Source organism: Chionomys nivalis, chromosome 16 (genome assembly GCF_950005125.1).
Source record: "Chionomys nivalis chromosome 16, mChiNiv1.1, whole genome shotgun sequence".
In the NCBI taxonomy this organism is placed as follows: Eukaryota; Metazoa; Chordata; class Mammalia; order Rodentia; family Cricetidae; genus Chionomys; species Chionomys nivalis.
This window is the reverse complement of record NC_080101.1, coordinates 37,918,060-37,943,917: the sequence shown is the minus strand read 5'-3', so window position 1 is coordinate 37,943,917 and position 25,858 is coordinate 37,918,060. Positions and strand designations below refer to the sequence as shown.

At 37.2% G+C, this 25,858-nt stretch overlaps 1 protein-coding gene across 7 annotated transcripts in view; it reads left to right on the top strand.

Moving 5' to 3' along the window:
- The first annotated feature begins 6,294 nt into the window (after nucleotides 1-6,294).
- Nucleotides 6,295-25,858, top strand: part of Epha7 (EPH receptor A7) — a 152,936-nt gene continuing 133,372 nt past the window's right edge. For 4 of the 7 annotated variants that reach the window (XM_057790224.1, XM_057790223.1, XM_057790222.1 and 1 more), the window contains exons 1-3: nucleotides 6,295-6,650; nucleotides 10,558-10,622; nucleotides 13,972-14,641. In XM_057790224.1, the coding sequence (XP_057646207.1) occupies nucleotides 6,554-6,650; nucleotides 10,558-10,622; nucleotides 13,972-14,641 (832 nt within the window). In that variant the 5' untranslated portion in view covers nucleotides 6,295-6,553. Of the gene's footprint in view, nucleotides 6,651-8,837; nucleotides 8,976-10,557; nucleotides 10,623-13,971; nucleotides 14,642-25,858 lie in introns of those variants that run through there. The other 3 variants (XM_057790228.1, XM_057790226.1, XM_057790225.1) reach the window with 3 other exon arrangements.

Below are 25,858 nucleotides of genomic sequence, written 5' to 3'. Positions count from 1 at the left end.
CTGAAAGAAACCAGCAAATGGCTCCAGAAGAGGTACAGAGGGAATCTCTAGAAGCAATTGTTGTGTTGTGTGTGCACAGTGCTTGCATCACGGTAGACAGAAGAAGTACTTAGAAACTGGGAAGGCATTGTTTTTGTGTGTGTGTCTGTGGGTGTTTCCAGAAGAGATTATTGTGTATGAGTAAACTAGGTGGGGAAGATTCATCAGAAAAACAAGAATATGAACATATTCTCTGAGGTGAGCCATGTCTTAAGAGAGAGGGAATGAATAAAGCAACTACTCACCACAGTGCAAGACTTCAAAGCTTAGTGTTCATGGAAAGGGCCATCGCCTTAGACTGTGTCTATTCATACAGTGTTCCATCATAATATTCCTTTATGTGAGATCAATTTTCTTTCAAGTCCTCCCCCATAACTTAAATTGGCAGCACTGTCTTTGACAATTCACAGTGCTATAGCTTTCATTGTTACATCATTTTTAATAATGGTAAAATGAACTGTGTGATGACTTAGACCTTGTAATCTATGCTATGGATTGTCTTGCAGAATACAATATTGACTTGGTGTGCAAACATTTTGAATTTAGATGAAAATGTTGAAACTTCTTCAATAAAGAAGACATTTTTGTTGAAGACCTTCATGCTCAAGATCTCTGTTCTTTAGGCACCTGTGAATGTAGCAATGATCCAATGTAATTTCTTGGTGCATTTGGTCAAAAGGCGTGGGTAGTCTCATACAGTATTGCACATGCCTATAGTTATTATTAAACTGCTAAATGCAATTAACAACCATATTAGAATGCATTGACAATTTTTACCCTTTCACTCATTTCTGTATGAACTGTATTCTGTATAAGTTAATCATTGTATTCATGAGCTTATTGTTAGTATATCAGAATATTCATGATTAAAAATGTATATGATTGCCAGTTTTGTTGTATAAAAACTTCTGAAGTGTTTGCTTGTCATGTTTTGTTTCCCAAATAAATGAAGGAAATGGAGACTAAAAGACAAAAGCTTGAAAAAATAATAAAAGAAAGTATAACGGATTAGTAAAAAATAAAATAATGGATTAGTAACTCCAAGGAACAGACAATTTTGTTATATTATAGTAGCTACAGAATGCAGCTCCAAAATGTGAGGAATAATATTTCTTTGCCCCTGGTAACTGGCAACAAAGAATACCTCTAAATGAAAAAAAGGGAAGCAGACAAGCTGCTAGGTTCTGAGGCCTTGAATCAAGATTCAGGCCATTAGCCAACAAATTTCTAGCTTAGTCCTTTTGTTTCCTTAGCCATGAATACATTTCTCAGGTATTTGGAATCATTTCAGTCTGAGCCAGACAATTCTGATCTTCCGGAACTTTGAACACTTTGCAATTCAGACGAATTTGGGTCAGAGTCCTCTCCTTCCAGGAAGGTTTTTTTTTTCTTTTTTTGTCTTATACAAATGCATTTTCTTCACAAAGGACACACACACACAAACCAAGTCACTGCAAACTCTGAGGTACAGCCTTCTACAGAAAATGGAATTGTTCAGAGAAGATCATGCCAATGAATTTTTAATTTTGCAACTAGGGGGCACCATGCATGCACTTCATTCTTTGTAACAGAAACTCTTCCAAACTATGACGCCATGTGGAATTTCCTTATTATTTAGACCTCGTCACAGAATCCTCTAAAATTAGCCATACATCCCTGAAAATTCCAGTTGTAGTATTAAATGTAGTGTATGGCTAGGAAAAGATGGAGTCTCTGATATATTCTTCAAGTTAGAGAGTGTGGGATCCTTTAAAGCTGGGGATCTGTTGATGGGGTCCACTCCCAGAACACTCCAGGAGAAAGGGGGGCTCTATTCCTAGGGCAAAAAAATTTCAGATAACTGGGTAAAAATTAAGGAAGAGAAACAACCACAGCTTCTATCAGAGGCCTGACATCCTCAGATGTTTACTTTTAAAAATCACTAAGAGACTTTTTCTTAAACATATTTTACTTTTTAAGTTTCCTTTGAACCTGTTCAGTTTACATGGCCTTTGTAAAATGAAGCTGGTCACATCACATTTTTTTGTGAAGGATTTTGGTAGATGAATGTAAACACAGAGAGCAAACCTAAAAGCAGCATTAGGGTTATATTCACATTATACATATATATATATACAGATATATTTCATAATTAGTTAATTCTTAGTGTGAACTTGATTGGCCAGGACACCCAGAGGACCTGATGCCCCCTGGTGGTTACTGAATTATCACCGCTTTCCTTGACAGCAAAATATCTGGATAAAGAGATAACAAATTTTAAGATGGGAAACCATGAAAGCGTGGAGAAGTATTTCACATGATTTCAGTTATGTCTTCATATCCACTCTGGTGATTTATGGAAAAATGAGTGTGAATACTGGGTAGGAAGAATCTGCTCATGCAAAGTTACTTTTGATGAAAACATATTCTGAAGAATGCTAACCACATGTCAAGTGGTTTTGAATAATATGTGACCCATTTTTCTCCCAATAACCAGTTCTCTTAATATTCCTCAAACAATGATTCTTTTGAGAACACTGGAAAGCTTTGAGGGATCAGAGCATTTCAGTGACACCTTGGTTATTTCTTAACAGCTAATCTATATTAAATTAACTCAGGGATTGCAGGTGAAACACTATGACTGTGATCTTTTGAAGTTTGCCATTTATCTCATACCGCCAAGTGGATGCAATTTCCAAAGATGCAAAACTTCTTCTTGAGTTTTTGCTTGCTAAGTCTGTTGCTGAGATGACAAGATGAAATTATTTTCTGTGTTTTATGTTTACATTATACTGCAAAGAAATGTTTTGCATACAATAGATAAATCATACCATGTAAATAATTTTCCTGTGCAGTGGGAAAATGTTCACATTCTGATTGAAATCAGAAATTGAAAACTTGGCTTTTAGTACCTGTTTTCTTTTGTTTGTTTGTTTTTCTACAGAGTACCTTTTCTGGTTCTTTTGAAATAGTCCCCCTTCCTTGATGAACTTACATTTGGGCAGGGAGTGAGGAAGAGGTGGGTTCAGAGGCAGCTCAGTGAGTGATTCATTGCTGGCAATCAGTATTCAGTTTGACAGCCATGGCAAGGTAACCTGCTGAGCTCTGGGGGTATTCTTGCACCTCTACAGATGTAGTTCCTAGATGTGCACATATGAACACATGGAGTCACTTTTGTGATTAGAAAATGAATAAACCTTATTCTCTGAAGTTCTATGATTTATTCCTAAGTATTATTCTTCATAAAACTCAAAGTCATTTCACAGAGGTAAATGCTAAAGTAAATATTAGTATTGTGGAAAGTTAAAAGAAAATAGCAACTGCTTCTCTCACTTAGAATATATAAATTAAATTGACATTAATTTTCATGTATGTATGTTTTTGTGTGATTAGTAGTAAATTGTTAGAGAAATGATACAAAGTGAATAAAACTTTGCTATATATTTGTTATCTGCAGCCAGGCAGTTTTTATCTTTCTATTCTGCCTTTAGAATATATGTTTCAAAACAGAAGATATGAAAAAACCAAAGTTTAGTATTTGTATTTAAGTTTTATAACTTGCAATGGGTTATTTTATCAAAAACAATGTATAATGAGCAAATAAAAACAACAGCAGTTTTAAAAATTCTTGTTTTTGGGTCAAACATGTTGATTTTATATATCATTTGGTATTGCAAAAATGATCTAACTTCTAATTCACTCTCTATAAGTACAACATTACTTCCTAATTTTTTAAAAGAAATAATATGCATGAAGTATATATATGTGACTAAAATTATTTTTAAATAGATGTGAGGAAATTTATTATTGTTTAAAACATGAAATCTGTTACCATTTAATTTCAGCAGCTTTTCATGGAGGTAGGCTTATAAATGCTCTGCTACTTACAAAGACACTCTTATATGAATTTAAGCATTAAGGCATGCTATAAAACATTATTCATTGAACATTCTCTTTTTGATTGCCATGTGTTTCTATGTCAATGTCCTGATTTCCTTATCAGTGCACCTATATGCCACTAGGTTGGTGACTCTAGAAATAAACACTTTTGTGTTGATTGGCAGGGAGAATGTTGCCAGCCCAGCACAAGAGCAGTTAGCCTGAAACTCTCATCTCCAAAAATAAGGGTGTGACTTTAACCATGCCTGTGTCTGACGGCAAGAGGGATACACTAACAGGAGGCTCCACACTACTTATGCTCCCCAGGGGAAACAACATGCTCCTTCTTCAGCTTCCTGGTTTAATTGGGAAGTGTTTGTATTCCTATCACTGAGTAGGAGTCATTCAATAGATGAAAGGGATATTTTAAACTGGCAAGGCTATCTTGGGGACACTATAGGAAGATGAGACTTCAGGGAAATTGTTGAAATCTGGGAAATTTTATTTTGACGATTAGAAATTGTTCAGCATTTGTGAGCTTGTGATTCTGTGATATTAAAGCTTAAGTATTGAGATTTATATTTTTAATTCTGAATTTGAGCTTCCAACTTTTACCCTGATTGTGTCTGTCTGGGTAAATAAGGCTTCATCTTCTCTGTAACCAGTGTGCTTTGCCTAGATTGTTTTGTATCCCTCCAAGATTAATCTATTAAGCGTTTTACATTTTCTATGCATCTTTAAAGGGCACTTAAGATGCTTTTAAGCATAATTTCTAAAATATTTAATAGATTTAATGGCTAGCAATATGTAACATTTAATAAATAAGCTACAGAAGAAAAGTCGTTGGGAAAAAAGAAAAGCTCATTTTTTTTTTCGGTATAATTATATTAGGCAAGTAAAACAGCAAAAGAAAGCCATAAAAAAAAAAAGAAAGAAAAAGAAAAGTATCTGGGAGCTGTTATCTCTTAGAAGTCCCTACTGTACACTGGAGAGGTGACCTAGTGCACATTTCCAGAGAGGTCAACTAGAAAGTCTTCAGTCTGAGGTCAAACTTGTTCATCAGGAGTAAAGACTGATCATACAGAAGCTTCTTTTTTTCCTTAAGAAAGAAATAATGAATAATAAGAAAAATGCTCATCTTAAATATGTGACCTATCTAACTAAAAGTGACCTTTGAAATGGATGATTTGGCCACTATACTTTTAAGTTCTTCATTTTACAATGTCAACCACCTCTTGCTTGCAAAGTCTTCAAAACTGCCTAATGGAAAACAGATTTCTCCACGCACTTACCCTTGCAGCTCCGGTTGGATGAATTCAAGTGGAACTGTTTGTTACATTTTTAGTCTTAGCTTCCTTTAGAACGATAATTACGGAATAATTATGGACTAACTACAGAAAAGAGTAAATGTTTGTCCGAGTAGAAGGAACGGCTATGTGAATTTAGTACCTGGCGGCTTTCTTTAAAACTGAATGTTATTTACACAGTGGAATGGAAAGCGACTGGAGCAGGGCAATCTATGAAAGACCCCAGAAAATGAGAAGCCTATAAGAAAAACGACAGGGAACGTTTTCCAAGGTCTCATTTGCCCGGGAAAGTAACTGAAGATAGGACTAAGGAAGAGGCAAGCATAAAACAAAAGACTTCCTTTCTTCCCCCGAACCCCCCACCCCCGCCCTTCAGTGTTTTTTTTTGCCATAGGTTGCTGCGAACGCGGGCAAAATTTGTTTGGAAAAAGAAAATACTTTTGGTTAATGCTCAATTTTCTTCTTCCAGATATTGAGGTAAGTGGTAGCCAAAAATATCTCCTGAGTTATAGAACAGTAGTTGAAACTTTTCAAAAAAAAAAAGTAAAAAGAAAGAAAAGAAAAGAAAAGAAAGGAAAAGAAGGAAGAAAGGATAAAAAAAGGCAAAAAACTAAAGTGATGTTATCCGACCCGCAGAGATTGCTAACAAAAAAGTAAAAGCCACTCTAAAAGCATAGCTCAATTTCACTGTCCTGGTCGGGATCGGTGATTGGTAGGTGAGGAAAGGTTTGTTTCGCTTCTGCTGAGCGGCACTGCTATATACAGGAGTGTAAGTCGGGAGAGTTATTCTCGGGTTTATCCAGCTCAGTGAAGCTGCAGTAGCTAAAAGCCAAATGGTCTAAGCTGCACGCCGCTGGCCTAAAGCTACCCGTCCCCGTTTTCCAAGCAACCGAACTGGGAGGGAATCCTGGACTCGCAACCCGACTCCGCTAGGCGCTGATTGGCTCCCGCTCACGACCCCGCCTCCGAGGCAGAGGCGGCCACTTCATCGGGACACGCCCCCCGGCCCTGGGAATCGCCGCCTGGCAGGCGGGCTGCGTCTGCCACTCAGTCGGAGTGGCGGAGGCTCTAGGCTCGGAGCCCCGCCCCCTCCCCCTAATTGATATTATTGGAGTGTGGAGCAAGCGGCCGGTCTGCAGTCGGAGACTTGCAGGCAGCAAACACGGTGCGAATGTACCGGAGGGGGGAGAGAAATCAAACAGCTAAGCGTGGAGCAGCCGGCCTGGGACCCAGAAGGGGATCGATGCGAGGAGAGCAATAATAAAAACAATAATAACCCACTTCGGAGCAAACAGCATCTAAAGAGCTGCGACCCAACTGCAGCCTAAAATCAAACCTGCTCATGCACCATGGTTTTTCAAACTCGGTACCCTTCGTGGATTATTTTGTGCTACATCTGGCTGCTCGGCTTTGCACACACGGGGGAGGCGCAGGCTGCGAAGGAAGGTAAGGCCAGAGGAAAGCAAAGTTTGTTCTGACTTATTTATTTCGCTGTCTACCTGCCCGAGCCGACGGGTCCGCGGCGCTGCCGGCCGCGCCTCCGGCGCCAGGCGACCCTCCCCCGACCCCCGCCCCCTCCCCGCCGGCGGCTCGGAGCGACCAGCCGCGACCATTCGGCACTAGTCGGGCCCTGAGCTCCCGGGGTGGCCGGGGACCGGCGCGCGCTCTGCAGTCGGGGCAGCCCGGGGGGTCGGGTTGGCGAGGCTGGCGGGCGAGCTCTTGCATCCGGCGGCTCGGGTCTTTCGTTTCAGCCGCTGCATCTGGCCATTCTTTCGCGATCGGCCTGTCGCGGGCGCCTCGGTCAGAGTTGGTTGGAAAGCTGGGGAGTGAAGCCCCGCGTCGCCCCCAACCTTCCCGGAGGGGACGAGACTTCCGAGGCTGCGAGCGCTCGGGCTCCTGCCGACTCGCTCACTGCAGCGGCGGGGGCCTGTGGTGGGCGCTCGGCTGCCGCGCGAAACAATGCGGCCGCGAGGGGAGGCAGCACGCGCGGGGCCCGGGCTCGACCTGCCGCCGGGAGGGCTGGCCGCAGCCGGCAGCCTGCCAGGAGAGGCCACCGAGTGAGAAGTCTACAGTCACTTGGCCCAGGTCCGGTACTCCGGGAGTCCGAATGGCCAGTCTTGGCGAAAACCCTGGCCTCCGGGGACCAGTTCTGGTACGGGAGGGGAGGTTTCTTTTGACCACAGGATACGCCTGTACGTGGGTATGTTTTTTTTTTTTTTTTTTTTTTTTTTCTTCCCTGCGTCTCCTTTGAACCACTGGCAAAAGGTAAAATACCTTTCGGTGCCTGTAGTTGGAGCTGGGGAAAAATAAATCCTGTCTGAGGAAATGTTTTGCTGCTAAGCGATGTCACAATACCCGTACCCAATCTGACAACCTGCGTATTTAATGTTGATTTTCAGATACTTTAGGAGCCCGTTCAGAGCTGTAAAGGGAGCAATCTGTTAGATTTAGGTCATGGTAGTACTAAGGGGAGGGAGCGTATTGGTCCTTGCTTCTTCTATTCCTAAAACTTAGGATTTCACGGAGCGTTTCTTTATTCTCTTCGCCCACCCTTCTTCATCCATTCAACATCCCAACCCGGTGCACTATCCCACTTTGGAACAGCCTGACCTTCTGACCCCACTTTGCACATCTGCAATGTGTGTGGACGCTGAGTCCATTCAGAGAAAAACGTGTCTATGAGCTGATGGTTATGTCTGCAGGTGCGTCTGCCAGAGACAGCCACCCACCCACCAACCGCACATTTCGAGCTTCTTGACTTTGGCGATCAGAAACAGTCACCCTGCCACCTTGTCCCTATTCCTTCGGAATAGCGGGATCTGACGAAAAGTTTGCCCCGCACAGCGGAGCGGCGCGCGCGAGCTCTGGCAGACTCCAGCAGGAGTTTGAGCTATAAATAACTGCATCACTAGGGGGAGAGGTGCCTGCAGCCAGCAGGCCTCGCTCGCTCGCTCTCCTCCTCCGGTGCTACGTGGAGAGGGTTCTGATGCTCGCAGCCAGAGTTCTTTAGATGCAGACAAGATGTTTAAGAGGCAGGTGGAGGGGAACGCGTCCCTCTTCTCGGTGGCGACGCTCGGGGCGCTCAGGCGCAATCAGGCTATGGTGTTCCCGGAGCGCAGCTACCGGGAGGTGGCCCGCGGCATCGCCGCACCCAAGGCGCACGGCCAGCAGCGCGGCGAGCAGGTGCGCGGCTTCTAGGGCAGCTGGGGTGGGAGCCAACAGCCCTGGTCCCCTTCCCCGCTTTCCTAGAGCCAGCAGGAGTGGCTGGGGGAGCAGAAAGCTAATTGCGGCTGCTGCTTTTCCTCTCGACAGTGCAACCGCCGCCGCGCCCTCAGAGGAGGCGCTTCCCGAAAGCCCGTCTGTTCCTCACGACTCCTGCCGGAGCTGGGCGCCACCGGCTCCCTGGAGTCCCCGGTCTGGAAGTGTAATGGACGCTAGGTTGGCGGGCGCGGCCGTCTGGCTGCCCCGCCCCGCCCCGCCCCGCCCCGATGCTCCGGAGGCACTGGAGTCGAGCGGCTGGCCGCTGAGCCTCAGTCCGGACCCCTCGGAGCGGCCAGCTGCCCAGTGCCTTCTCTCGGCACGCGGCGAGGCAGACTCGGTGTCGCGAGCCCAGAGGGAAGAAGCGCGCTGGGGGCGATTGCATTCAACACTCCAGAGCCGCCGAATGCATCACCGGCTCGTGTCCACCGTCCACGTCCTCTTGATTTGCTAATTTCGCTGATAACTTGCTGGTCACCAAGTAGTCCAGGGGTAAAGGCGCAGCAGAAAAGGGTAATCGCTGTGTTTATTTCATTCTTAACATCAAGCCCAAAGGGTTACTTAAGTTTAAAATCCACTGGTTGTTGTCAATCCAGAAGCTCCCTCCCCCACAATAAATTCCAAAAGAGTTCTGTGGCTTCAGTTTGTTTCCTTGGGCTTCATCTCTTCGTCACAAGTTAAAAAAAGAAAAAAAAAAAGAAAAAGAAAAAGAAAAGAAAAGAAAACCTTTAACAATTACTTTTCTTGTAAATACACTAAGCCAAAGACTTCCTGGTATTCCAAGTTAAAACATAAATTGAAATTTTATAAGTTACGCTTGTTTTTAATTAAAAGGAGTCTATCTTTACCCTTGACAGTCTTAAACGTAAAACACTAAAACCAAGCAGTGCAGGCTAATGTCTTTGTACTTATCTGTTACTGGGGATCACTGAGTCCTGTAAAGGAATTGAGCGAAGAGTCAATTGTTCTTTGCTCTCCTCTCAGGACGCTGTTTCCTTTACCTTTCAAAACACACACCTTTTAAAACTAGAAATGATATTGACGTTTATGTACTCACATATTCTCATGTCAAAACGTGAACATTTTTCCTGTAATTATGAACATTTACGTATTAATTATATGTAAAGAATACAGTGATTTTTGTGCCAATAGATCATTTGTCAAATGCTTTAAGGTCAGGCATATTATTTTAAAGAATCAAAGCTATGTAACTCTAAAACCAGTTTTATCAGTAAGCGTTTTATAGGAACAATTATCTTAAAGCAACAACATCTCCAACTGAAAGGATAATGTGTCCAAACAGATACCAGTCTACTGAATTTTTACATTAATACTAATACTTTAATCACACTTTTCATAAATATTGATTATGCTTTTTGATAGTTTAGAGATGGAATACAGTTGTTTGTAGAAGTCAGTTCAGAGTTAAAGCCGCCCAGAAAATAGCTAGTATGTGGAAATATTTCCAGTTGTTAAAGACATGTATGAAAGCTGGTGTTTGACTAGCACAAAAACACAAGCTGCAGGTAACAGGGACTTCTTTCTCGTGGAAACATTGTTTAACGTGGATTAAGCCTTTTTATATTCACTTTGGTAGAAGACAAAGTAATGGCAGCTCTTTCTTCTTTAAATGTTAAACTCCGATTGTCAAGAGATGATAGGAAATATTGCTAGCAGAGTATTAAAAAGTAGAGCCTGGCTGAAAAATGCTGTACAGATTCTATTTTATTATGTTCATGTTGGTATATCTTGCAAAACGGTGGGAACTGACTGACTTCCAAAGCTATTGTATGTTATTACTACACAGCCACATTATCTGATTTTAACTTTTTACACACACTTTCATGTTAGTATTTCACTGAAAATTTACTTCACATTTTAATTGAAGGATATCAAGTGCATGGATATTTTAATATGATCCCCTCCAAAAAGTATAATATGCTTATATAATATGGATGTTCATTGCACCATTCATTTATATCAACGTCATAAGTCATAACGTAGTAATTTAAGAAAAATTAGATTCATCTTAAAATGTTTAGAGATGTGTTTAAAATTTCCTTGTAACATTCGGGAATTAAACTTTCTTTTTCAGTACTCTTACTGGACTCTAAAGCACAGCAAACAGAATTGGAATGGATTTCCTCTCCACCCAGTGGGGTAGGTACATCTCTCATACAATATACAATATCATATCTGTTTAGAGTAAGACACAGGAGCTTGCCCTTAGAGAAACTGCTCACATTCATGCATTTAAAACGTTTTAAACTTCAATATATTGTTCAGTGTTTTGTCTTCTCTTCAGATATTGGAAGTATGCTTAGAACTTTGGGAAACGGAAAAAAAAATAACCCAAACCCAAGTCTTTAGTTCTTATTGTGAGTGACATCAATCATGCCCGTGCGCTCAGGCTATAAATGCTAACTAATTGCAGAGAACATTCTTTTCACAAACTCTCTTAAGCCTCTGTGGTTGCCTTATGCTTCTGTGTAATAATCACTAGGTAGAGCCTGTACTTCTTTAAAACAGTATGAAACCTGTTTTCATCCTTTAAAAATAGTTCTAACATTGCCCGAAGGAGACTACAGAGGGCAACTAAAACTGTAAGACAATATCAAGATGTAAGATTTGCTGCACAGTGTTAGATTCTTAACATTTGTGTTGTGCTATCTGCTGTTATTAATCAAACGTGATGACAGAAATATATCTCTATTACAGCAAAATTCAGCTTCAGTACATGTGACTGAATATTAAATCAGCCTGTCCAAGTATGAATAGAACCTTAAATGTTTTTTTTTAATAATTTTTCATTAATTCAGAAAGTTACATTACTCAAATTTAGTTTGATGATATCTTTACGTGTCATTTCTGATGGTGAGATAGGACTAACTTTTCATTTGATAGGGATAGTGGACTCTGAGAAAGGAAAAAAAAACCCTCCATTGTAACTTAAGTTTATCTTTAAGGCATGAGGAAATCTGGGGTTTAAGGGGCATGAAATATCAGCGAAGATATACACACTTTCAACTGATTTTTACAATGAGAACGAAAGCAGAAGAACAAAATCATAGAATCAACATATCATGAACAGAAAATTCACTTGGAAACCTTCTCATTTAATAGTAAAATGAGAAATTTTAAGTATGCTTTAAGTTTTCAGAGTTTTTGTTAAATTAAAATTTGGAGAGTTTCTCTGAGCTCATATTGTAGTTATTTTTATTGGCCATAGGAAATTATGGGAAAGTGACAAATTCATGAATTTGTTCACTTTAAAAAAGATGCTTCCTTCTATGTGAAATTGTTTTCCTTAAAAAGTATACATTGTAGAAAGACATTCATGGTTTAAAAAAATACCAGTCTTGCCAATGACAGATGCAACCCATTTTCTACCATCTATCAATTAAAATAAATAGAGAAGATGGTTTTATCTCCGAGAAGAAGTAGACTGATGAATGATTGCAGCACTTCACCCATGCAATCCACAACATGATAAATTATGACTGTCAGTGTTATCTTGGACTCTGATGGGCATTTCATCAGTCCAGAGAATCTTGAGTTAAAGCTTAACTATATATATATGTGTGAGAATCAATAGTTTGTGTAAAAAATATGATCCACTGCATTTTCTTTATATTACACAGATTTGTCCACATGTGCTTAGAAGAACGATATTGTTACCAAGTTATGAGAAACTATTTTTTACCACTTTATAAAAATTACTTTATAATATTTATAAAATTCACTGTCTGAATTGAGACATCTGTACCAATAGTGTGTGTCATCTGTGAAATGCTTTCAGTCTTAAAAAGTGTCTAATAAAACAATGACATAAAAATATCAAGTAGTGAGACTATTTGCTTTCGTGAAAAGCATCTATTTCATGGATAATTTATTTATCATGTCTGGAATGACATAATTACTCTTAAGATCAAATGTGGGAAATCTTCAGATTAGTCTTCTAGAATAGTCAGTCTTGATTTCCCCAAGCTGAAGTTGATCAGAAGGGCACATTTCGCTTTGGAGCTTTTGCTTTTTGCTTGACACTATAACTGTTTATCCTTCTTTTCATAACTTCACTCCGCTTAGGAGACAAAAATCTAGCTACCAGTGGAGGAATTTGAGATATTTGCCTTGGTTACATAAAATAGCATATAAACAGCTTACTCAAGAAACAAATGGAATATATACACGGTGTTATGCAGTGAAAGTGTGTGCCAAGAAACATGACATGAAGCTCAACTCGTTGCTGCTTCAGGACCTTTGGCAATATTAGGCTGTTGTAGTAAAAATTTAGTAAATATAGCATAACTAATTCTTTCATGAAACATTTCTGTGTTGCAGCATTTTGCAATTCATCAGTCCTTTTAATTTTATAGGAATGATTTTAAAAATACATGCCAACATTATGCAGTGGTTTTTAAGTAAATTGATACTTTGATCAGGTTTTACAAGTGAAAATCATTAACAGATGTATATTATTATATTTTCCTGTTTACATCTTTTGAATTAATAGTTTAAATATCAGTTGCTGGAGGACTTAAGACCTAAAATGCATAATAATTTCTATCTGGTATTTATAATTGGAAAAGATGACAGTTTCCTTGTTACTATAGGAGCAATTGTGGTAACAGGAAGAGAGACCATAAATAGCCTTTACTGAAGCCTTCAAAGCTGTTAGATGTACTGAACTTGTTTGCTATGAGTAGGAAGTAATATACATGATCCAATCATCGCTGAATTTGTTGTTGAATTATCTGTCTCCCCCTTTTTAGGTGAAGTAATATAAATGAATTCACTTGTAGTATATATTGTATCAGAAGATAAATGGGCCTTTAAAAACAATTCATGCATAGCTTGCTAATTTGACAAACATATTTGGTTGTCCATTGAAAACAAATTGTTTGCAAGGGTTTTAATTTTACTTTCAAAACTACTTGGGAATTATATATGGCTCTATGTACAATTTTAAATATGCTGGAAAAAAAGCAGCTCTTTAGAATGTTTCTTTTTCAAAAGATTGGAAAATATTACACATTATACTTTGCAACACATTGTATAATGTTTTCACTGTCCAGGATTTTTGGAATCTTGTTACAATGTTTGTAGGCATCTTTGAATTTAAGAATAAAGCGAACATTTAAATTGTCAACTGAGTTATCAGGAATTCTGATCAGCATCCATACACTTTGAGGAGTAATGTTAATAACTATTAGCCTTAGCCTGTTAAAATTGTAGTCTCACTGGAGACTTAAACATGAAAAGAGATACTAGAACGCTCACAGCAGATGTGAAAGAATTAAATTTTCATTCTTTGTTCAAACGCAAACGATGCTTTGTTAGCTAAAATACTGCAGAATGGGAATCCTACCATCTCTGACTTCAGGGATGCATACTTGTGGTACTGTCATTGTTCTTCATATTATTTCGAAACTATGATGTCATTTTTTAATTTTTATTTTTGCTAAAAGACTAATGAACCCCCTCTCGCCTTTTTTAAAAAAATTTACAGTGGGAAGAAATTAGTGGTTTGGATGAGAACTACACTCCGATAAGAACGTACCAGGTGTGCCAGGTCATGGAGCCCAACCAGAACAACTGGCTGCGGACTAACTGGATTTCTAAAGGCAACGCACAAAGGATTTTTGTAGAATTGAAATTCACCTTGAGGGATTGTAATAGTCTTCCCGGAGTACTGGGAACTTGCAAGGAAACCTTTAATTTGTACTATTATGAAACAGACTACGACACCGGCAGGAATATCAGAGAAAACCTTTACGTAAAAATAGACACCATTGCTGCAGATGAGAGTTTTACACAAGGTGACCTTGGTGAAAGAAAGATGAAGCTGAACACTGAGGTGAGAGAGATTGGACCTTTGTCCAAAAAGGGATTCTATCTTGCCTTTCAGGATGTAGGGGCTTGCATAGCATTGGTTTCTGTCAAAGTATACTACAAGAAGTGCTGGTCCATTATTGAGAACTTAGCTGTCTTTCCAGATACAGTGACTGGTTCAGAATTTTCCTCCTTAGTTGAGGTTCGTGGGACATGTGTCAGCAGTGCCGAGGAAGAGGCAGAAAATTCACCCAGGATGCATTGCAGTGCGGAAGGAGAGTGGTTAGTACCCATTGGAAAATGTATCTGCAAAGCAGGCTATCAGCAAAAAGGGGACACATGTGAACGTAAGTAATATTTGTTATTTTAATTTGAAGCTTTTAGTTATCAGATATTTTGTATAATAACTAATACTCAAAAAAGTAAATCTTTTATGTCAGTTACCCAGTTCATTTTATCTTAAAAGTCACTATTAAATACTGCAACTATGTATAGTAGTATCTTCTCTGTTGATATACAATAAATGTTGGTGATGATAACTATTGTTAATAAATTTTGCTTGCCTTGTTAAACATGTTTGGTAATATGGAAGGAAGCTGTTGCACACTGGGCTGTAAGGTTTAAAAGAAACAATCAGTGAAGTGGACTTTAGCCAGTGAAGATCGAGGGCATGCCCATAGGGCCTTAATGAAATACAATTCTTCCAGCTTCTAAGCCCTGATCCTCTGAGCCTTCAGTTAGCACAAAGTATGAGGAACGACAGCTTACAAAGAGGAGCCCTATTAGTCGTCAAGTATTAACAAATAGAGCACAGATATTTAAAATTACCATTCATGAATACAGGAATTTTGATGTGAAAGCACCATTTCATGTTATCCATCTCTGTAGTTTCTTTTGCCAATGATGTCATCTTTCCTGGAGTAAAGAATACAATGGGTGCTCTTCTGGTAAGTCAGGCCACAGTGGATCATATTTTTGTACAAATGGTCTGAAGTAAAGTTTGAGTTGGCACAATACAGCCATTAAGTTGTTCATATTTGTTTTTGGACAATAGTGTATATTTTCAAGAATCCTTTTCTTATATTTTTAAAAATCAATTTTCTCTTAATTAACGTGATTAAATATTAGAATTTTTTTTAAAAAAATTTGAAACAGCAACATGTGTATAATCTTTTCCAATTTAGGTCCTGAAAAAAATATGCAATTACTTATGTCAGTATTAATTTACAAAGCATAATATAGTCTATAGAATGACTTTCACATATTTCTTAAACTGCTAAGTTGGCAGTATAATTTAAATGCTTACAAAGACTAGTTAGGTGAAAGACAGCTGCGCATGATTGTTGTAACTATCTGTGTTTTCTTCTAGCTGTTCTAGGTACTCATCCTTGTCTTTTCTATGTATTAGCTTGGATTTTGCGATAGGTTCACTGTCCTGTCTATTTTACACAGTGGAAATGGGACTCTGAGAAGCAAATAGGTCACTTGCCATTGCACTAACAATACCTGTGTTAGTCTAGATTCAGACTTAGCATATTCTGATTTTTGGCCTACATTTTTAAACAACATTACTTTTGTAATATTCTCCACAAAGCAAGAAGAACCCTAACAAATACTATTTTTCATTGTTGATCTTAAATGTTTTCCACATAGTAACAGATTGCCCATGCCATAACTGAATTATATCACCCCCATTTTATAAGAATATTTAAAGAATAAATAATAATTCAAAAATATTTAGATATCTGAAATAAAGAGTGCAAAATACACCTTTAATCCCAGTGCTCTGGAGGCAGATGAATACTCAAGTTCAAGGTTAGGTTGGTCTACATAGTGAATTCTTGGTCAGTCAGCTCCCTGATAAAACCTTGTCTCAAAACAAGCAGGTAGGCAGAAAAAAAAATCATAATTTATATTTCTGATAATTTGTTTAGTGGCATTATGATCCTTTGGCTTTAAAATAATGGCCTTCTTAATTTGAGACCTGCTATAAGTAGAAATTGCATACTGCATTTCAAAGGAATAAAAGAAGACATATACAATTAGAAATTATCAATATTCAATATAATCTGAAATAATAATTTAAAGTTAGGTGTATTGGGTTAAATTTAGTTTTGCACGAAACCTATACAAATGTTAAGCAAGATGTAGGTGTGCATGTCTGTTATTCACGCACTTGGGGCAGAGGCAGGAAGTTGACAAACCTGAGGCCAGTTTGACTGCATCGGCTCTCTAGACTGTACAATGAGATACAATGAGGCTTTTGACTTTTAAAGCAATAATAATAATAATAATAATGATGATAACCTTAAATATCTATTTCTCTCTTTTTGACACAGCTAGGTGATATGTTAACTTACATTTATGACTCACATTGTACTCTTATTCGATACACGTTTTGGTTGATAAAGCTGAGCGCTTATGTTGTTCAGCCTTGTTTGAAGAGCTAAGTCCATGATGTGGATTTCCAGGACGGATATAAAGTAGTCCTTCCCCAGCACTCAATTATTATCCGCACTGTAGATAACACTGTAAACTCTGAACAATCAAAAAGAACTTCTGTAGACGAAGGTCCCATTAGCAAACACCAAGTTCTCTCAAGCCCCTACCATCGCTTCCCTCCTTCATTTCTCATGAGAGTAGTCAATTAGAAAATCTTTAGGATTCCACGCATGTGAACCAGGAAAATGATACAACATTTCCCATCCTTCCATGGCAGAATGGAATCTTTCTGGATAAATATAATATTTCCCTAATGAAGTAATCAGATGAAAGGCAGTGTTCTTATCCAGTAGGAGTTAGCAATAGTTCTTGAAACAATGTTGAGTCCAACTGTACCAGTTACTTAAATGTTTTGACAGCAGCAGTATATTTTTTTTCTGTAAGACAAAAGCTAATGCTAATAACTTAATTGATGTGAGAGAAGAATTTCAATTTTGCACTATTATAAATGGGGAAGAAGAAGCAAAGCGGAAATGCATATGTAAAAGATCACAATTAAATTTGATAAAAGATTAGGAAGTAAAGTTTTTTACATAAAAATCACAGTTACAATTTTTGTTCAATTTTCTGTAATTTAACAGGAAATGTTTGAGTTGTACACATTTATACAGAGAACCGAATACAAATATCTTTAACTGTAGTTTACAGATATATTTTCCATAAGAAAAGGCTGCAGTTTGTTCCAAATGAGCAGAATGATTCTGCTAAGCATGGTGCTATTATAAATAATTATTTGGTTTTAAGGAATTAGTACTAAAATTGGAAACCAAAATTACTTTCATCTGTGAACTACACCGTGGTACCTAAAACTAAAGTAAATTCCCTCCACCTTCAACTGCAGAAAGTCCTGCCATTTTATGGGTGGAATTGTTTATTGGCAGTAGGCATTCATTCATTTCTGAAAGCCCGAAGAAGTTAAGATACTTCTCCGTATCCTTATATTTGCCTCATTCTAAACCAGTGACATCGTTCAGGACAAGACATTCTTAGATTTTTATGAATTGGTGATATACTTGAGGAAGGAACTATACTCATTTGTTAAAACACTCTGCTCCTTGGCAAAGTTCCAACGCATGGCTGTGAGGGTGCCTGGCTCTGGATTTGTTCCAGGCCTGCCTTTATAATATTCCTCCTGTTCCCTCTCAATGATCCTGTTAAGAATTGGAAAACAAATCCAGTCCCGTATTGAGGAACACTGATGTCTTGAGAGGAGATGCTGGTCTGTCCCTAGCCAAATGTGACTGATGAGCCACTTAAAGCCTAGTTTGTCTGAGCGCTGTCTAGCGCATCGTTGAGATGCTTAGTGCAGGACAATGTGAAAAGTGAGTAAGTGTGCAAACTGGTCACGATTTTTATTAATTGCTTTAAGAGCTCATTTCATGACCTTGAGAAAAGTAATTCTTTTTCTAAAGCCACACGTTTCTTCAATCTATAAATACATGAGGAACTTCTAATAGTTCTCTATAAGTACATGAAGAAATTCTAATAATTAACATAGTGTTTTCAAGTAGAATTTTGCAGCTACTTTAAACTATGTAATTCTAATTTGTAAAGCTTTCTTGTCAATTTTACATTTTGAAATTTTGTCTTTAAATTGCAGCTTGAATGAAAACTAACAAATATATTGTTTTTCTGTGTCAGGAAGAGAGTTTTTTAAAAATTATACAGATTATTATATCTTACAAAATATGTGAGAAGGTTGGTAAAATTGCATCCTGAAATATTTTTGCATTTTTAAATTTTTGTATGGTTTTGCACACGTGTAGCTGAGTTTCATCACAGATTGCTGTGGGTAATTTTCAGTAGATGTCGAACAATCTTGGTCCTTCATTTTCTCATTTAGCTATTTGAACTTTCCTAAGACTCTGAATCTCAGAAATACTAAGGCAGTAAGGTTAGATGAGCTTGTATCTTTACTTTGTATGTGTCTTTATTTTTCTTTTGTCTTTCCTCAACTATACACGTCTGTTCTGAACTTCAGTGTATAGTTTTTAGCTGCTGCACAACTAATCACATTTTATTTTATTGAAGATATCTGAATAATTATCTGGCCCAAAAGTCCTATCTTTTTGCTTTCAAAATGTTCTTTCTGGCTTGAAGCATAGAGTTGATATCATCAAAACTGTAAAAACACATGGTGATAATATAGAAATGTGATTTGCTTGCTATGTTTCTATTGCTTAATTTCATTTTCTGAAAAGAAAAAAATAGGAATTTCCTCATGATTATTTAAAATACAAATTCAAATGATAGATTTATAGTTTTTATTAAAATGGTTTTCTTCCCATCTGTATCCTGTTATTTTCATTTGACAAGTTAATAGAGATACCATTTTAGTGAAATATGATTTATAAACTTTTAACATCTACCATCCTGGAACTTAAAACATCCATTTGACTTAAAAGCATTAACTGTTTAAAATTTTTTCTTGCTTGCAGTTATGAAACCATGCTTTACTTTCACAGACAAGGAACATATGATTTGTAACATCAAATTCCATGATAGTCAATTAGTCTTTGAAATGTATTGTATTGCTAAAGAAATATTAAGAGACATATACTCTGTATTACAACGTAAATTGCTGCGATGCAGAAATTGTAGAATTCTGAAATTCTGGATACACACCTTACCAGGTACTTAAAGTAGGGCATTCTAAACTTTAATTTCCTTAAGTTTAAATGGGGCTAATAAAAATAGTACTTCCCTCATAGGGGTCTTATTAGAATTGAATAATGCACGTTAAACCCTAAGAATAGTATCTGGGACATAAAAAATAATCAATGAATATGTACTATTATCTTATTATTAATAATGCAGTATGATGTATTCTAGGTAAAAAAAAAATCTATGGAAATAAATGAGTGACAATATATTGTGCAAGCCACAGCCAGTGAATTATCCTTTTACCTAGCTTTCTACCTCATGTAACACACAAGAGAGCATTGAAATAAAATAAAACAACTCATACACAGCCATTTTCCATCCAGAAATGTATCTGAAATATTAGTAGTACCTTGAGTGGTCAAAGTTAAGAGTTAACACTGCAATTGGACTTAGTTATTATAATCTCAGTGATTTTGTACAAAATGTTTCAGCTGTCTTTTTTAACAACTTTGAATAAAAACTCAAGTAATAATTTTTATATACATATTTAGGGAGAAATAGATGAAGCTATAAGTATGATTTTCATTTAGTATAGGGATTTGAGGTGATATTTTATTCTCTCTGCATTAAAGATATCTAGAATATTAACTTTCATATATTATAATTAGTATACTTAATTATACTATCAATAATTATGATATATAGGTAATCACAAGACTAACTTAAATTGTGTCTTCAATTGTGATCTTAAATTGCCATTAGGTTCTACATAAATGATACACGCTGGTAAATGGCAAGTATATTTTAAAAGGTGCAAAAGGACAGAGATTTGGGGCTTTTGGTAAAAGAGCTCATCGATTTTGTTTCTTTAAGTTTTAGTCAGCAATTTGCACGGACTAATTTAATCATGTTGAGAAATGTCACCAAATCATTCAGCCCAGTGGACAGATACTATTACCTAAGGCGAAGAGCAGAAAAGTATAACTGAGATAATAACAAGCTGCTATAATAATATATGTTTTACCTCATGCGTGGCCATGATGTGGCTATCCATTTTATTTTCTTATTTTGAGCACCTCTGGGTGTGTGTTCATGTCTGTACCACTGTCTGTGTGGGATCAGAGGACATTGTCCAGGGGTCAGACTTCTCCTTCCACGGTATGGCTTAGGAGATGGACCTCAGACCAAGCACGCTTGGGGCCAAGTGTCCTTACCCGCTGAGCAGTCCTGTTCGCTCGCACACATCTATGATGTGAAGCAGCAGGATCATGGCGAGCCTGGGATAAGTACCCACTGTCACAGAGATTGGGAGGCCGCTCTTAAATCAGGTTGCTCAGTCTTCACGATCCCCAGAGTACCTGAGTAATTACGGAGGGCCATATCAGTTTGATCAGTTGCAGGCTCATGTTAATTGACTTTCAGAATATTTGGAGAGGTGATAGAAACCTGGACATTTTCTCGCCTTATGACAGTTTCAAAGTATTTGTGTCTATTTTCTTAAGCACACTGTGGAGTCCAATTATTTTTCATCTCTTACTCTCTTTCTCTTGTTATTTCAGTACTTTAAATGGTAGTCTGTGTGAAGTACTGATACACAGTATTCCTTTATTGTTTAGATGCTTCATGCTCCTAAGCCTACAGAAAAATCCTATTTTTCAGACTGGCACTTAAATCCTTTCATCTTAACCATGGCAGTTTTTTTTTTTTTTTTAAAGGAAATTTCAGTGCATATTTATTATTGTTGAAGTCCTGCCTCTCTCCCTTTGCCTGATACTGGTTTACACAGCTTTAAACATTGGTCCACTTTTTTTTTCCTGCACTGTCCCATTATTTAATAACATCTGACCTTAAAAACAAATGTAGTTCTCATTGCTATTTCTGTGACCGGAATGACTAGCTGCTGAAGTCCCGTTCATTCTTGGTAAAGCTCTGGGGCTCCTGAGGTAGTTTGTACCCTACCCCTTACTGGACCATGCTCTTCTTTCTCTCCTGGCAGGGGAGTGATGAGGAACACAGAAGGTAATGTCCCCCTTACCTGAGGAAGTCGTTCCTATGAAAAACAGCTGGCCACTATTCCTTTCATTTTCCTACTCTCTCCCAATCTTTCTTTGTCTTTCTTCTCAGCCTCCTCATGTCTTCCTTCTCATGAAATAGAGGTTTGGCCTCTCCTCTCTGTTACCAACCCCCTGAAAAGGAAGGGTCTCTCCCAGCCTACATGACTTTTTCTGAGCTAAGGTCTGAAGTGTGTTTATAGTTACTGTATGCTGACACTGAGGAATGTTCTACAGCTGGAATCTTTACTTTCAATTTATATCTTTAAAATATTAGCGTGAATAAAAAGCAACAAAAACAAATAAAATCTAGAATGAATTTGGTGATCCCTGGAAAAGGGAAGATATCTATACCCCTATTATGTCATAATATTGCTCAATTTTATAGTCATATCATCTCATACCTTTTTATATTTTAAATTCTGTACATTCAGAAACCTATGATACTTGTCTAATACATTTAAACATAAACAAAACACAGATATGGAATAAGTATCTCTGTGGTCTATGACTACTTTCTTGTAGAAGCAGTTGTTGTCTGTGTTTATCCAGAGACACGGATAAATATTAAAATACGTAAAATTTGCACTCATGTCACAATTTCAAGGTAGAATAATGTGTGTTATTTAAAACTATTCCGGTTTTTACTTATCTTCAGTCATCTCTGTTTGTATTCATAGTACCTTAAAATTTATTTTTTCAATAAGAAGAAGAATAGAAATAAATAAAATGGAATGTAACGAAAGAAAGATGAGAATATGGAGTTATTATCTCTGTTTCAGGTTTTAGTGATTTGTGCATTTAACGTATAATTTTGAACATTTTAGATTAAACTAGTCCTAATAAATACGTGATATCCTTTTATATTTCTAGTAGCAGTTTAAATTGGCATGAATTTCTGACAGGCAGTGCCATAATATAAAGCAGTGATCTTCTGTTTCCTATACAAGTCCAAGCCTTTATCTGTAAGATAATTATAACTTTCCTATAAAATAATTTCTTGCTAATGATTTCTGTTTGACAGCTATTCTGTGTCAATAATATTTTTAAGATAAATTTTACACAACTATATAATCTTTAGTTTTTTATGATTATAATGCATCAATCAGAGAGGGAGATTTCAGAACAAATCTATTTAAATTAGTACATCAACTACAAAATATCTTACAAAAATTAGATTTATAGGCTGGACATCTATCCTATCATATTTTTATAAGTTAATATGGGAAAAGCAGATATTTTTACACATATAAATTAAAATAAAATTAAATGTGTGTGTTTTTGTGTCTGTCTGTGATATATTTGTGTGTGTTTCCGTATGTATGTATGTGAATATGAATGCAGTTGCCTGGGTGGTCAAGGGGCTTCGTATCTATAGGAGTAGGAGATACAAGTGAATATTTACCCCTTGACTTATTTGGGAACTGAATATGAGTCCTCTGGAAGAGCAGGCTGTGCTCTTAACCACTAAGCTATTTCTTCAGCTTCATGCCTATAGATATTATTTTTTAAATCTAGTGAAGTGTTTCTCAGCCTGTGGGTTGCAACCCCTTTGGATAAAATAACCCTTAAATAGGGACCAGATATCAGATATCCTGAATATCAGATAACTGTATTCAATAACAATAGTAGCAAAATTACAGTTATGAAATAAGAGCAAAAATAATTTTATGGTTGGGGGTCACCACAACATGAGGAACTGTATTAAAGGGTTGAAGATTTAAGAAGGTTGAAAACTACTGAACTAATAATAAAAACAATTCAACCTTGAATTAAGTTCAAATTAATGATCTATAGACATTTTTATTTCTAATCTGTAATAAAAATTGTTAAAACTTATTAAGTATGCATAGGTATATTATAGACATAATTTCAAATATCAGCATTTTCTAGGAAACAATTTTGTTTGGGCGTTTAAATAATTTACTGTTGATGATGATATTACACATCAGTGCTAATGTGTTAAAAATTATAGCAGCTATGAAAGGACCCATAGTGTGCTATATTCTGCTTAATGTATCATCTAATTAGCTCTTAGTTTCATCCCTCACCCATAGGGATTTGACCCTCAGTCCAGCACTGCTCTGGAGCCATCAACGATAAATTGCAAGGTGTTTTTGTTTCCCTTGGTTTTGTAAAATATCTAAATCTGAGGAAAGGAACCTACGGTATTTTGACCCTGAAGTACAAGAGTTGATTGGATATAATATTTAGCTACATAGCTGCATTTATTATTGAAGTTGAGTAATGAAAATCTATTATTGTAGCTTATTCTACCTTGTAAGATTTTTTTTTTTTTTTTTGTAAACAGAGAATAGGAGAGAAAATATTGTGGAAGTGGTCACTTGTTGAAGGGTATAATGTCTTGAAACAATATATTCCTGTCAGTTAGGGGATAAAATAAATGCTTGTTCTGAGAAAATAGATGAAATATTAGGCAAGCCAGGTAAATTCCTAGTGCTTTAACTGTTCCTTGTTTATTTAAATAGCAGTTTACTGTTATTAACTGAACCACTTCCCATGTAGACAATTACACCTAATGATGTTAATGACATTAATTTAAACTAATAGCTGGGTTAAACAAATAAACCTAATGGATTCTTTAAATATTTCTTTGTGTCTTCTACTTTTAACAAGATGAAATAACGAACATTTCCTAGCTTGTCTAAGTCTGATGCCATTTTGCGAAGGTCGTCTGCCTCCTTGAAACGAATTATGAGAGAAGATATACCCTTTACTCTCTCAAATAAAATGCATTTTAACAGATATTTCATACTCTGGTGTCGTAGTATTTTACAAGACAATTAGAATAATAAATTCTTGGACTGCCTGCCCTCAAGATCATCAGCAATATATTAAAAGAATATATTGGCAAACAGGACAAGTCAAATCCCCATGCATAGAGTTAGCATTTTATTGAAAAGCATTCCAAAGGCAAAGATGAATTTCTTTTTCTGTTTAAACTTACTTAATGGACACACAATTTATAAATGTGTACTCCCATAAATGCACATACCCGTGTGTGCACACGCTCTCACACACACCCCACATAGCCTTACATACATACCCAGAGCTACATAGCTCACTTGCACCACACTAAGAGCAAAATAAAAGCATTACTGAACATAATGGAACTAAAGGAAAAGATTTTTCTTCTTGCCTCATTTTTAGATGTCTAAATTGTTATGCGCTGATTCGTTAATTTACAAGTACCAAAGAGTTATGTATTTTTCTTCTTTGTGGAAATCATAATTACCAATCACAAAGAAATAGAAAAAAATACTCCTATGGCATATGCTTGAAGTATTAGATGTTTTAAAAGCAAATCAAAATAAAACTACCTCAGTGATAGAAACTGCCAGGCTGAAAGTTTATAAAATAAATATTTTCTTCATTTTCTAGCAGATACTTAAGATTTCATAGGATCTATGTAACAGATCAGGGCTGCTTTGGTCTTGGATAAAAGGGAAAGTGAATTCAGGCTTATAAAGCCTTCCAGTTTCCTCAGTGTTTGATCAGGAGAGAACAGTACTGACAATTAGCACATCTGTATTATCACGTCTGTTGGATGGAAATGCATTCTGAAGTAAAATCAGTGGGTATCTCTTATAGGATCAGTTACCTAGGCGTTGGGCAGAAGTCGTTGCCAATTCATCATGGCTTTCACACTACATGGACAGCCTCTGCAAAGCCTTCAGACCTCACCCCTCAGCTCTGTCAGGGCAGAAAGGCAATTTGACATTTGAAAAATCTCTTTCTTCAAACTGACAGCATCTATTTCTCAAAATTGTCCACGTAGACAGGCACTTTTGGTTTGCAAACAAAATTTAACCTATATGCATACACAAGCCCACTCCTTCCCTGAAGGTTTTAGTTTGTAACATTGATTTTGTGTAAAGTCAATTGTAGGCGTCTGTATTTTTCTAGTTTCTGCTTTTTCAATTAGTATTTTACCCCAATAAAATAACATTACCCTTGCTAATTCAGTATGTATAGATCATCACTGCATATTCACCCATCCGTATTTGTAGTATACCTCACTCCTCATTAAAAGTGAATACTCGTTGATGTCTCTCCTTCCGCTGAGTTTTGTTTTGTTCATGCTTGTTCTTTTACAGTATTTTAGAGACTTTAGCAATTGCTTTTAATTTTTTTGCACTATAACATGATTTAAAATGTCTAAAAACATGTTTTAGCATCATTACTGTGTATGTGTGTGCATATGTATCTATAGATATATAGAGAAAGATAGTTTCTTGTTTTTGTGAGGTGAGGTCTCATTGTATAGGTGAGGTTGGCCTGGGTTGCCATGTAGGTCAGCTTTGCTTTATACTGAGATTCTCCTGCCTCAGCCTTCCAAGAACTTGGATTGTAGCTGTATATGGCCCGGTCTGGCTTTTCCTATCT